The sequence below is a fragment of the Salvelinus alpinus genome, chromosome 15 (assembly GCF_045679555.1).
Source record: "Salvelinus alpinus chromosome 15, SLU_Salpinus.1, whole genome shotgun sequence".
NCBI lineage: Eukaryota > Metazoa > Chordata > Actinopteri > Salmoniformes > Salmonidae > Salvelinus > Salvelinus alpinus.
This window is the reverse complement of record NC_092100.1, coordinates 3,345,167-3,360,166: the sequence shown is the minus strand read 5'-3', so window position 1 is coordinate 3,360,166 and position 15,000 is coordinate 3,345,167. Positions and strand designations below refer to the sequence as shown.

The 15,000-nt window shown below is 47.4% G+C and overlaps 1 protein-coding gene across 1 annotated transcript in view; it reads right to left on the bottom strand.

The window, feature by feature from the left end:
- Window positions 1–8,749: 8,749 nt before the first annotated feature.
- dpt (dermatopontin) overlaps window positions 8,750–15,000 on the bottom strand; it is a 32,518-nt gene continuing 26,267 nt past the window's right edge. Inside the window, exons 3-5 of the mRNA XM_071342267.1 lie at window positions 13,257–13,382; window positions 11,318–11,425; window positions 8,750–9,923 (exon numbers count right to left, since the gene is read on the bottom strand). Of these exons, the coding sequence (XP_071198368.1) occupies window positions 9,857–9,923; window positions 11,318–11,425; window positions 13,257–13,382 (301 nt within the window). The 3' untranslated portion in view covers window positions 8,750–9,856. The remainder of the gene's footprint in view (window positions 9,924–11,317; window positions 11,426–13,256; window positions 13,383–15,000) is intronic.

The window sequence follows — 15,000 nt, the reverse complement described above, 5'->3', positions numbered from 1 at the left end:
GTGTGTGATGGAAAACTACTCCAGCACCAAGGCAGCCCTACTCATCTCCATATCACTGACCATGACCCCCACAGAGCAGAACAGAGGAGAGTAGAGCAGAACCAGGCAGAACAGAGCAGAACCAGGCAGAACGGAGCAGAACCAGGCAGAACGGAGGAGAGTAGAGCAGAACCAGGCAGAACAGAGCAGAACAGAGGAGAGTAGAGCAGAACCAGGCAGAACAGAGCAGAACCAGGCAGAACGGAGGAGAGTAGAGCAGAACCAGGCAGAACGGAGCAGAACCAGGCAGAACGGAGGAGAGTAGAGCAGAACCAGGCAGAACAGAGCAGAACCAGGCAGAACGGAGGAGAGTAGAGCAGAACCAGGCAGAACAGAGCAGAACAGAGGAGAGTAGAACCAGGCAGAGAAGAGTGGAGAGAGAGCCAGGAGAGGCAATGAAAGATATGGCAATCTCCTCTCTGTCTATTTCCCAGCTGTGTTTGTCCTTGTTGCAGACAGACACCTTTTTCTTCCCAGGGCTCTGAATGAATAGGATCCCATAGACCCCAGAGGGTTATTAATCTCAACACACAATCACAGAGGGTTATTAATCTCAACACACAATCACAGAGGGTTATTAATCTCAACACACAATCACAGAGGGTTATTAATCTCAACACCCAATCCCAGAGGGTTATTAATCTCAACACCCAATTACAATCTCCTTCATCCTCATTTGTTCCTATCGGAGTCACAGACACATCCATTATAGGCCTACCTTGACTGTACCGTGACTGTGTTTTTATAGAACAGAGCAGAACAGAGCAGAACCAGCCTACTGTGACTGTGTTTCTATAGAGCAGAGGAGAACCAGCCTACTGTGACTGTGTTTCTATAGAACAGAGCAGAGCAGAACCAGCCTACTGTGACTGTACTGTGACTGTGTTTCTATAGAACAGAGCAGAACCAGCCAACTGTGACTGTACTGTGACTGTGTTTCTATAGAACAGAGCAGAACCAGCCTACTGTGACTGTACTGTGACTGTGTTTCTATAGAACAGAGCAGAACCAGCCTACTGTGACTGTACTGTGACTGTGTTTCTATAGAACAGAGCAGAACCAGCCTACTGTGACTGTACTGTGACTGTGTTTCTATAGAACAGAGCAGAACCAGCCTACTGTGACTGTGTTTCTATAGAACAGAGCAGAACCAGCCTACTGTGACTGTGTTTCTATAGAACAGAGCAGAACCAGCCTACTGTGACTGTGTTTCTATAGAACAGAGCAGAACCAGCCTACTGTGACTGTGTTTCTATAGAACAGAGCAGAACCAGCCTACTGTGACTGTGTTTCTATAGAACAGAGCAGAACCAGCCTACTGTGACTGTGTTTCTATAGAGCAGAGCAGAACCAGCCTACTGTGACTGTGTTTCTATAGAGCAGAGCAGAACCAGCCTACTGTGACTGTGTTTCTATAGAACAGAGCAGAACCAGCCTACTGTGACTGTGTTCTATAGAGCAGAGCAGAACCAGCCTACTGTGACTGTGTTTCTATAGAACAGAGCAGAACCAGTCTACTGTGACTGTGTTTCTATAGAACAGAGCAGAACCAGCCTACTGTGACTGTGTTCTATAGAGCAGAGCAGAACCAGCCTACTGTGACTGTGACTGTGTTTCTATAGAGCAGAGCAGAACCAGCCTACTGTGACTGTGTTCTATAGAGCAGAGCAGAACCAGCCTACTGTGACTGTGTTTCTATAGAACAGAGCAGAACCAGCCTACTGTGACTGTGTTCTATAGAGCAGAGCAGAACCAGCCTACTGTGACTGTACTGTGACTGTGTTTCTATAGAACAGGGCAGAACCAGCCTACTGTGACTGTGTTTCTATAGAACAGAGCAGAACCAGCCTACTGTGACTTTACTGTGACTGTGTTTCTATAGAGCAGAGCAGAACCAGCCTACTGTGACTGTGTTTCTATAGAACAGAGCAGAACCAGCCTACTGTGACTGTGTTCTATAGAGCAGAGCAGAACCAGCCTACTGTGACTGTGTTTCTATAGAACAGAGCAGAACCAGCCTACTGTGACTGTGTTCTATAGAGCAGAGCAGAACCAGCCTACTGTGACTGTACTGTGACTGTGTTTCTATAGAACAGAGCAGAACCAGCCTACTGTGACTGTGTTTCTATAGAACAGAGCAGAACCAGCCTACTGTGACTGTGTTTCTATAGAACAGAGCAGAACCAGCCTACTGTGACTGTGTTTCTATAGAACAGAGCAGAACCAGCCTACTGTGACTGTACTGTGACTGTGTTTCTATAGAACAGAGCAGAACCAGCCTACTGTGACTGTGTTCTATAGAGCAGAGCAGAACCAGCCTACTGTGACTGTGTTTCTATAGAGCAGAGCAGAACCAGCCTACTGTGACTGTGTTTCTATAGAACAGAGCAGAACCAGCCTACTGTGACTGTGATTCTATAACTGTTGCTTTGTTTAAGGTTGGAAGGAGCCTCATTCCCTGGCTGAGTGGAGATGTCTGTAGTGGTTGATACATTTTTAGATTCAAATCAAGTCTGACATTTTAAAGTGGAAATTACAAGCTTTCGATAAAAAAAAAAAATAAACTTTAATACGCTACAACTTTGCATGTCCTTCAACAACAGGGTGATCAGATTGAGATCCTACACCTGTATAACCAACCTATTATTTTCCACCTGTTACCCTTGTATTTCCCAACAGGAGGAAATAAAACCCGTTGGGTGGGAACCTGAAGGTGTAAAGGTGGTTTTAAGACACTGGTTCACAGCCACTCCCCCTCCCTCCCTCCCTCTCTCTCCCTCCCCCTCCCTCTCTCTCTCCCTCCCCCTCCCTCTCTCTCTCTCTCTCTCTCTCTCTCTCCCCCTCCCTCCCTCCCTCCCTCCCTCCCTCTCCCTCTCCCTCTCCCTCTCCCTCCCTATCCCCCCCTCTCCCTCCCTCCCTCCCTCCCTGCTGGTAGAGACCACAAACAAAAGCGTCATTATCACTGCTGGCTTCTTCATTGGTGGATTCCCGGGTAGTGTAGCAGAATGAATGAGAGGTTTATGGCCTGTGATGTAGATAGCTGAATGGAGCGGTGACTACAACGCCCGGTCATTGTTTTATTCACGTAGGCCGCGTCCCAAACGGTACCCTATTCCCTGTGTAGTGCACTACTTTCGACCCGGCCGATGGTGCACCATACAGGGAATAGGATGACATTTGAGACGTAATCACACTGTTAACTGGAAGATTCTGGAACTTACCAGAACTATTAAATGTATTTTCTTCTGTTGGCTCTTAACTCCTGCTGGCTCTGCCCTCATTAAGTTTATTCACTGCACTTTATATAACTGACTTGCCTAGTTAAATAAAGGTTAAATAAAATAAAAATATATATAATGGACCCTTGGATACTTAGCTCTCTATGGAAACATTGCTAGCCTGGTCACTGATCTGCAGTTGGCAAGACAGCACAAACAGATCTGGGACCAGGCTGGAATCTGGGACTCACTGTAATGGCTGGAATCTGGGACTCACTGTAATGGCTGGAATCTGGGACTCACTGTAATGGCTGGAATCTGGGACTCACTGTAATGGCTGGAATCTGGGACTCACTGTAATGGCTGGAATCTGGGACTCACTGTAATGGCTGGAATCTGGGACTCACTGTAATGGCTGGAATCTGGGACTCACTGTAATGGCTGGAATCTGGGACTCACTGTAATGGCTGGAATCTGGGACTCACTGTAATGGCTGGAATCTGGGACTCACTGTAATGGCTGGAATCTGGGACTCACTGTAATGGCTGGAATCTGGGACTCACTGTAATGGCTGGAATGGAATCGATGGAAACACGTTGTCAAACAAATTGGTTCCATGTGTTTGGTACACAGGAGGTTGGTGGCACCTTAATTAGGGAGGACGAGCTCGTGGTAATGGCTGCTCTACCAACTGAACCATGCTCTATGCTCTACCAACTGAACCGTGCTCTACCAACTGAACCGTGCTCTACCAACTGAACCGTGCTCTACCAACTGAACCGTGCTCTACCAACTGAACCGTGCTCTACCAACTGAACCGTGCTCTACCAACTGAACCGTGCTCTATGCTCTACCAACTGAACCGTGCTCTACCAACTGAACCGTGCTCTACCAACTGAACCGTGCTCTATGCTCTACCAACTGAACCGTGCTCTATGCTCTACCAACTGAACCGTGCTCTACCAACTGAACCGTGCTCTACCAACTGAACCGTGCTCTACCAACTGAACCGTGCTCTACCAACTGAACCGTGCTCTATGCTCTACCAACTGAACCGTGCTCTACCAACTGAACCGTGCTCTACCAACTGAACCGTGCTCTACCAACTGAACCGTGCTCTACCAACTGAACCGTGCTCTACCAACTGAACCGTGCTCTACCAACTGAACCGTGCTCTATGCTCTACCAACTGAACCGTGCTCTACCAACTGAACCGTGCTCTACCAACTGAACCGTGCTCTATGCTCTACCAACTGAACCGTGCTCTACCAACTGAACCGTGCTCTACCAACTGAACCGTGCTCTACCAACTGAACCGTGCTCTATGCTCTACCAACTGAACCGTGCTCTACCAACTGAACCGTGCTCTACCAACTGAACCGTGCTCTATGCTCTACCAACTGAACCGTGCTCTATGCTCTACCAACTGAACCGTGCTCTACCAACTGAACCGTGCTCTACCAACTGAACCGTGCTCTACCAACTGAACCGTGCTCTACCAACTGAACCGTGCTCTATGCTCTACCAACTGAACCGTGCTCTACCAACTGAACCGTGCTCTACCAACTGAACCGTGCTCTACCAACTGAACCGTGCTCTACCAACTGAACCGTGCTCTACCAACTGAACCGTGCTCTACCAACTGAACCGTGCTCTATGCTCTACCAACTGAACCGTGCTCTACCAACTGAACCGTGCTCTACCAACTGAACCGTGCTCTATGCTCTACCAACTGAACCATGCTCTATGCTCTACCAACTGAACCGTGCTCTACCAACTGAACCGTGCTCTACCAACTGAACCGTGCTCTACCAACTGAACCGTGCTCTACCAACTGAACCGTGCTCTATGCTCTACCAACTGAACCGTGCTCTACCAACTGAACCGTGCTCTATGCTCTACCAACTGAACCGTGCTCTACCAACTGAACCGTGCTCTATGCTCTACCAACTGAACCGTGCTCTATGCTCTACCAACTGAACCGTGCTCTACCAACTGAACCGTGCTCTACCAACTGAACCGTGCTCTACCAACTGAACCGTGCTCTACCAACTGAACCGTGCTCTACCAACTGAACCGTGCTCTACCAACTGAACCGTGCTCTATGCTCTACCAACTGAACCGTGCTCTACCAACTGAACCGTGCTCTACCAACTGAACCGTGCTCTATGCTCTACCAACTGAACCATGCTCTATGCTCTACCAACTGAACCGTGCTCTACCAACTGAACCGTGCTCTACCAACTGAACCGTGCTCTACCAACTGAACCGTGCTCTACCAACTGAACCGTGCTCTATGCTCTACCAACTGAACCGTGCTCTACCAACTGAACCGTGCTCTACCAACTGAACCGTGCTCTATGCTCTACCAACTGAACCGTGCTCTACCAACTGAACCGTGCTCTACCAACTGAACCGTGCTCTACCAACTGAACCGTGCTCTATGCTCTACCAACTGAACCGTGCTCTATGCTCTACCAACTGAACCGTGCTCTACCAACTGAACCGTGCTCTACCAACTGAACCGTGCTCTACCAACTGAACCGTGCTCTACCAACTGAACCGTGCTCTATGCTCTACCAACTGAACCGTGCTCTACCAACTGAACCGTGCTCTACCAACTGAACCGTGCTCTACCAACTGAACCGTGCTCTACCAACTGAACCGTGCTCTACCAACTGAACCGTGCTCTACCAACTGAACCGTGCTCTATGCTCTACCAACTGAACCGTGCTCTACCAACTGAACCGTGCTCTACCAACTGAACCGTGCTCTATGCTCTACCAACTGAACCGTGCTCTACCAACTGAACCGTGCTCTACCAACTGAACCGTGCTCTACCAACTGAACCGTGCTCTATGCTCTACCAACTGAACCGTGCTCTACCAACTGAACCGTGCTCTACCAACTGAACCGTGCTCTATGCTCTACCAACTGAACCGTGCTCTATGCTCTACCAACTGAACCGTGCTCTACCAACTGAACCGTGCTCTACCAACTGAACCGTGCTCTACCAACTGAACCGTGCTCTACCAACTGAACCGTGCTCTATGCTCTACCAACTGAACCGTGCTCTACCAACTGAACCGTGCTCTACCAACTGAACCGTGCTCTACCAACTGAACCGTGCTCTACCAACTGAACCGTGCTCTACCAACTGAACCGTGCTCTACCAACTGAACCGTGCTCTATGCTCTACCAACTGAACCGTGCTCTACCAACTGAACCGTGCTCTACCAACTGAACCGTGCTCTATGCTCTACCAACTGAACCATGCTCTATGCTCTACCAACTGAACCGTGCTCTACCAACTGAACCGTGCTCTACCAACTGAACCGTGCTCTACCAACTGAACCGTGCTCTACCAACTGAACCGTGCTCTATGCTCTACCAACTGAACCGTGCTCTACCAACTGAACCGTGCTCTACCAACTGAACCGTGCTCTATGCTCTACCAACTGAACCGTGCTCTACCAACTGAACCGTGCTCTATGCTCTACCAACTGAACCGTGCTCTATGCTCTACCAACTGAACCGTGCTCTACCAACTGAACCGTGCTCTACCAACTGAACCGTGCTCTACCAACTGAACCGTGCTCTACCAACTGAACCGTGCTCTACCAACTGAACCGTGCTCTACCAACTGAACCGTGCTCTATGCTCTACCAACTGAACCGTGCTCTACCAACTGAACCGTGCTCTACCAACTGAACCGTGCTCTATGCTCTACCAACTGAACCATGCTCTATGCTCTACCAACTGAACCGTGCTCTACCAACTGAACCGTGCTCTACCAACTGAACCGTGCTCTACCAACTGAACCGTGCTCTATGCTCTACCAACTGAACCGTGCTCTACCAACTGAACCGTGCTCTACCAACTGAACCGTGCTCTATGCTCTACCAACTGAACCGTGCTCTACCAACTGAACCGTGCTCTATGCTCTACCAACTGAACCGTGCTCTATGCTCTACCAACTGAACCGTGCTCTACCAACTGAACCGTGCTCTACCAACTGAACCGTGCTCTACCAACTGAACCGTGCTCTACCAACTGAACCGTGCTCTACCAACTGAACCGTGCTCTATGTTCTACCAACTGAACCGTGCTCTACCAACTGAACCGTGCTCTACCAACTGAACCGTGCTCTATGCTCTACCAACTGAACCGTGCTCTATGCTCTACCAACTGAACCGTGCTCTACCAACTGAACCGTGCTCTACCAACTGAACCGTGCTCTACCAACTGAACCGTGCTCTACCAACTGAACCGTGCTCTATGCTCTACCAACTGAACCGTGCTCTACCAACTGAACCGTGCTCTACCAACTGAACCGTGCTCTACCAACTGAACCGTGCTCTACCAACTGAACCATGCTCTACCAACTGAACCGTGCTCTACCAACTGAACCGTGCTCTATGCTCTACCAACTGAACCGTGCTCTACCAACTGAACCGTGCTCTACCAACTGAACCGTGCTCTACCAACTGAACCGTGCTCTACCAACTGAACCGTGCTCTATGCTCTACCAACTGAACCGTGCTCTACCAACTGAACCGTGCTCTATGCTCTACCAACTGAACCGTGCTCTATGCTCTACCAACTGAACCGTGCTCTACCAACTGAACCGTGCTCTACCAACTGAACCGTGCTCTACCAACTGAACCGTGCTCTACCAACTGAACCGTGCTCTACCAACTGAACCGTGCTCTACCAACTGAACCGTGCTCTACCAACTGAACCGTGCTCTATGCTCTACCAACTGAACCGTGCTCTACCAACTGAACCGTGCTCTACCAACTGAACCGTGCTCTATGCTCTACCAACTGAACCATGCTCTATGCTCTACCAACTGAACCGTGCTCTACCAACTGAACCGTGCTCTACCAACTGAACCGTGCTCTACCAACTGAACCGTGCTCTACCAACTGAACCGTGCTCTATGCTCTACCAACTGAACCGTGCTCTACCAACTGAACCGTGCTCTACCAACTGAACCGTGCTCTATGCTCTACCAACTGAACCGTGCTCTACCAACTGAACCGTGCTCTATGCTCTACCAACTGAACCGTGCTCTATGCTCTACCAACTGAACCGTGCTCTACCAACTGAACCGTGCTCTACCAACTGAACCGTGCTCTACCAACTGAACCGTGCTCTATGCTCTACCAACTGAGCCGTGCTCTAGCAACTGAGCCGTGCTCTACCAACTGAACCGTGCTCTACCAACTGAGCCGTGCTCTACCAACTGAACCGTGCTCTACTAACTGAACCGTGCTCTACCAACTGAACCGTGCTCTATGCTCTACCAACTGAGCCGTGCTCTACCAACTGAACCGTGCTCTACCAACTGAACCGTGCTCTACCAACTGAACCGTGCTCTATGCTCTACCAACTGAACCGTGCTCTACCAACTGAACCGTGCTCTACCAACTGAACCGTGCTCTATGCTCTACCAACTGAACACAAACTGATACACTCTGATACTCCCATATCGTTCAACCATTGGACTTTTATTTAGCATAACAAGTAGAGACATTACTTGATTTTTTTCATTTTGAAAAGTAGGCTAAGTACTGTACACAGACATTTTATTTATATTGCTATGGTGCTATGATAGATATAAAGATAAGTGATTTGACATCTAAAACTTAACGTAACATTCATCCCAAAAAATAAAACAAACATGGTTATTATCAAGAATCATGAATAATGAAATATTAATAGTAAAGAGTGAGATGTCATTAACAAGGGTGAATAATGGGCTTAATGACTCTGGGGATGTGAATAATGGACTTAATGACTCTGGGAGGGGATGTGAATAATGGACTTAATGATTCTGGGGATGTGAATAATGGACTTAATGATACTGGGGATGTGAATAATGGACTTAATGATTCTGGGGATGTGAATAATAGGCTTAATGATTCTGGGGATGTGAATAATGGGCTTAATGATTCTGGGGATGTGAATAATGGACTTAATGATTCTGGGGATGTGAATAATGGGCTTAATGATTCTGGGGATGTGAATAATGGACTTAATGACTCTGGGAGGGGAATAATGGACTTAATGATACTGGGGATGTGAATAATGGACTTAATGATACTGGGAGGGGAATAATGGACTTAATGATTCTGGGGATGTGAATAATGGGCTTAATGACTCTGGGGATGTGAATAATGGGCTTAATGACTCTGGGGATGTGAATAATGGACTTAATGATTCTGGGGATGTGAATAATGGACGTAATGATTCAGGGGATGTGAATAATGGACTTAATGATTCTGGGAGGGGATGTGAATAATGGACTTAATGATTCTGGGGATGTGAATAATGGACTTAATGATTCTGGGGATGTGAATAATGGACTTAATGATTCTGGGAGGGGATGTGAATAACGGGCTTAATGATTCTGGGGATCTGTTGCTATTGTGGGTTTGTGTAGTCGTACTTTAGTGGTTGAAGTGAAAGACAAATTCATGTAGAGGGAAGCATCTGTTTGGTCGATGGTAGTAGACCAGCGGTTTGTCGCACACGGGACTCTCTTCGCCAAACAGCAGTGGCCATCGCCTTGTTTACCGGGTCTGAATGTACATCTATAAATTCTCAAATTCACAGTCGAAATCGGTCATTCTGCACACAATGTACTTCCACTGCCGATCTCTGCAACAAACAAAAAGAGAGAAGAAGGTTATCAGACAGGCAAACAGACAGAAATACAGAAAGACAGACAGACACCGACAGACAGACACCGCCAGACAGACAGACAGACAGACAGACAGACAGACAGGATGTGAAAGACAGGCTGTTTCCACAGTGAGTAGTTGGATGGATGTGAATGGCAGGTTGTTTTCCACAGTGAGTAGTTGGATGGATGTGAATGGCAGGATGTTTTCCACAGTGAGTAGTTGGATGGATGTGAACGGCAGGTTGTTTTCCACAGAGAGTAGTTGGATGGATGTGAATGGCAGGTTGTTTTCCACAGTGAGTAGTTGGATGGATGTGAACGGCAGGTTGTTTTCCACAGTGAGTAGTTGGATGGATGTGAACGGCAGGTTGTTTTTCACAGTGAGTAGTTGGATGGATGTGAATGGCAGGTTGTTTTCCACAGTGAGTAGTTGGATGGATGTGAATGGCAGGTTGTTTTCCACAGTGAGTAGTTGGATGGATGTGAACGGCAGGTTGTTTTCCACAGTGAGTAGTTGGATGGATGTGAATGGCAGGTTGTTTTCCACAGTGAGTAGTTGGATGGATGTGAATGACAGGTTGTTTTCCACAGTGAGTAGTTGGATGGATGTGAATGGCAGGTTGTTTTCCACAGTGAGTAGTTGGATGGATGTGAATGGCAGGTTGTTTTCCACAGTGAGTAGTTGGATGGATGTGAATGGCAGGTTGTTTTCCACAGTGAGTAGTTGGATGGATACTTTCGTTTTTTAGAGTAGAGATAGAAGATTAAAAATACTACCATTCCAAGCTACTACAATGCAACTGCAATGCTTCTACCATGCAATACCAGACATGAGTTGGAAGGAGCCACTCCAAACTCCAGCTACTACAGACAGTAGTCTGTACTCGGCCCCTGAACGAACTAACTAACTAAATAACTAACTAACTGACTGACTGACTGACTGACTAATGAACTAACTAACGAACGAACTAACTAACTAACTAGCTAGATAACTAACTAACTAGCTAAATTACTAACTAACTAGCTAAATTACTAGATAACTAACTAACTAGCTAGATAACTAACTAACTAGCTAGATAACTAACTAACTAGCTATATAACTAACTAACTAGCTAGATAACTAACTAACAAACTAACTAGCTAGATAACTAACTAACTAGCTAGATAACTAGCTAACTAACTAGCTAACTAACTAACTAGCCATATAACTAGCTAACTAACTAACAAACTAGCTAGATAACTAACTAGCTAGATAACTAACTAACGAACTAACAAACTAACTAGCTAGATAACTAACTAACAAACTAACTAGCTAGATAACTAACTAACTAACTGACCAATGAATGACCTGCAGCTACAGTCTACAGACCTGAGAACTCCATCGAAGGTGGTCTGGGCTCCTCTGATGAAGTAGCCATAGCCGGGGATGACAAACTCCCCCTCCTCTCTGTATTGCCCAGGCACCTCCATTGATTTCCTATGGAGAGAGAGAGAGAGAGAGATGTTTATTTATTTTCCCTTGTGTACTTGAACTATTTGCACATTGTTGCAACCCTGTATATAGACATAATATGACATTTGAAATCTCCCTCGCTCTCTCCCGGGATTTATTGCCAAAGCAAATGAGATAGATAGTAAACAAAAGTAAAATAAACAATAAAAAATGAACAGTAAACAGTACTCACAAAGGTTCCAAAATAATAAAGACGAGAGAGAGAGAGAGAGAGAGAGAGAGAGAGAGAGAGAGAGAGAGAGAGAGAGAGAGAGAGAGAGAGAGAGAGAGAGAGAGAGAGAGAGACCTGTTGCCACAAGAAAAGGGCAACCAGTGAAGAACAAACACCATTGTAAATACAACCCATATTTATGCTTATTTATTTTAACTTGTGTGCTTTAACCATTTGTACATTGTTACAACACTGTATATATATAATATGACATTTGTAATGTCTTTCTTGTTTTGAAACTTCTGTATGTGTAATGTTTACTGTTAATTTGTATTGTTTATTTCACTTTTGTGTATTATCTACCTCACTTGCTTTGGCAATGTTAACACATGTTTCCCATGCCAATAAAGCCCCTTGAATTGAATTGAATTGAGAGAGAGAGAGAGAGAGAGAGAGAGAGAGAGAGAGAGAGAGAGAGAGAGAGAGAGAGAGAGAGAGAGAGAGAGAGAGAGAGAGAGAGAGAGAGAGAGAGAGAGAGAGAGAGAGAGAGAGAGAGAGAGAGAGAGAGAGAGAGAGAGAGAGAGAGAGAGAGAGAGTACACAGTGGCAGAATACCTGACCACTGTGACTGACCCAAACTTAAGGAAAGCTTTGACTATGTACAGACTCAGTGAGCATAGCCTTGCTATTGAGAAATGCCGCCGTAGGCAGACATGGCTCTCAAGAGAAGACTATGTGCTATGTGCACACTGCCCACAAAATGAGGTGGAAACTGAGCTGCACTTCCTAACCTCCTGCCCAATGTATGACCATATTAGAGAGACATATTTCCCTCAGATTACACAGATCCACAAAGAATTTGAAAACAAATCCAATTTTGATAAACTCCCATATCTACTCGGAGAAATTCCACAGTGTGCCATCACAGCAGCAAGATTTGTGAGAGAGAGAGAGAGTAGGGTTAGGTTGGGTAAGGTTAAGGTAGGGTTAGGTTAAGGTTGGGTAGGGTTAGGCTGGGTTAGGGTTAGGTTTAGGTTGGGTAGGGTTAGGCTGGGTTAGGGTTAGGTTAAGGTTGGGTAGGGTTAGATTGGGTTAGGGTTAGGTTTAGGTTAGGTTAAGGTTAGGTTAGATTGGGTAGGGTTAGATTGGGTAGGGTTAGATTGGGTAGGGTAGTGTAAGGTTAGGTTGGGTAGGGTTAGGTTAAGGTTGGGTAGGGTAGTGTAAGGTTAGGTTTAGGTTGGGTAGGGTTAGGTTAAGGTTGGGTAGGGTAGTGTAAGGTTAGGTTTAGGTTGGTTAGGGTTAGGTTAAGATTGGGTAGGGTAGTGTAAGGTTAGGTTTAGGTTGGGTTAAGGTTAGGTTAAGATTGGGTAGGGTTAGGTTAAGGTTGGGTAGGGTAGTGTAAGGTTAGGTTTAGGTTGGGTTAAGGTTAGGTTAAGATTGGGTAGGGTTAGGTTAAGGTTGGGTAGGGTAGTGTAAGGTTAGGTTTAGGTTGGGTAGGGTTAGGTTAAGGTTGGGTAGGGTAGTGTAAGGTTAGGTTAAGGTTGGGTTAAGGTTAGGTTAAGATTGGGTAGGGTAGTGTAAGGTTAGGTTTAGGTTGGGTTAAGGTTAGGTTAAGATTAGGTAGGGTTAGACGTAGGGGACTTACCAGCAGGAGTAGGGGCAGCGGCGGCTGTAGCGACAGCAGTAGAACGACCACTCACGGTCCAGGACAGGCTCAAAGTACTTGCTCATCACCCCCGCCACCAGGCCATTGTTGCCGCATGTTGAAGACCTGAAATACAACTTGTAAAATAAACTTCATGAACCAAAGACCCATAATATAGTTGGCCAAGAATCTCAAAGGATTTGTCTCAGAAACCTAGGATACAGAGTTGTAATGGCTTCATTTCCACAGTTGACTACAGATCACTTCAACAAATTCAGATGAATTCATCCTTTCAATACAATTGACATCCAAGAGTTGAAAATGAGGCAGTTATCATTACATCGAGGGAAGCTTAGTTTATTAACAATATTCTCATCTTTTCTCCTCCTCCTCCTCCTCCCCTCTCCTCTCTCCTCCTCCTCCCCTCCCCTCTCCTCTCCCCTTTCTTGCCCTCACCTCTCCTCCCCTCCTCCCCTCCTCTCTCCTCCTCCTCCCCTCCCCTCTCCTCTCCCCTTTCTTGCTCTCCCCTCTCCTCCCCTCCTCCCCTCCTCCTCCCCTCTCCCCTCCTCTCTCCTCCTCCTCCTCCCCTCTCCCCTCTCCTCCCCTCCTCCCCTCTCGTCTTCTCTCCTCCTCCCCTCCTCCTCCCCTCTCCTCTCCCCTCTCCTCCTCCCCTCTCCTCTCTCCTCCTCCTCCCCTCCCCTCTCCTCTCTCCTCCTCCTCCCCTCCCCTCTCCTCTCCCCTTTCTTGCCCTCCCCTCTCCTCCCCTCCTCCCCTCTCCTCCTCTCTCCTCCTCCTCCTCCCCTCTCCCCTCCCCTCCTCTCTCCTCCTCCTCCTCCCCTCTCCTCTCCCCTCCTCCTCCCCTCCTCCCCTCCTCCTCCCCTCCTCCCCTCTCGTCTTCTCTCCTCCTCCCCTCCTCCTCCCCTCCTCCCCTCTCGTCTTCTCTCCTCCTCCCCTCCTCCTCCCCTCCTCCCCTCCTCCCCTCTCCTCCTCCCCTCTCATCTTCTCTCCTCCTCCCCTCCTCTCTCCTCCTCCTCCTCCCCCCTCCTCCCCTCCTCCTCTCTCGTCTTCTCTCCTCCCCCCCTCCTCCTCCCCTCCTCTCTCCTCCTCCCCTCCTCCCCTCTCGTCTTCTCTCCTCCTCCCCTCCTCCCCTCCTCTCTCCTCCTCCCCTCTCCCCTCCCCTCCACTCTGGTGATTTGATGTAAACACTGTGTAGTGTGTTTATAGTCCATACAGCCAGTTGTCATCACAACAGTTTGACCAACATTAACCTAGAGCGCTGAGAGCACAGTGATCTGTAGCCCTTTGTCATGGCAACAGTGTTCCAGCCAGCAGCTATAGAACTAAATGGGGAGGACAGGTCCATATCGCATATCGCATTTAGCATTGAAATGTAAAAGGCAATGTTCCTGTGTTAGCATGGACTGCATTCACAGTACATTCTGCGTATGTCAGCTCAATTAGAAATTACCTTAAAATGTATATAGCGCAATCCATTCAGTATGATTTGTTACGTTTCGTATGGTATGTATTAACTACAATTTGTAGGGGAAGGGTCAGCTAACATGCTAAGTAGTTGCAATGTTGCTAAAATGCTAACATTTCGGTTGCTAGACATCCGCGTTTTACAACCAACCTCCTTCCTTTTGTTTTTCGTCGTTACATCTAGTCTTTCAGGCCAGGCCGGAAATTCAGAGCTCAGAGGTATCCATGCCCAGCCCCATTACAGGAGGATTTCACAGAGGAT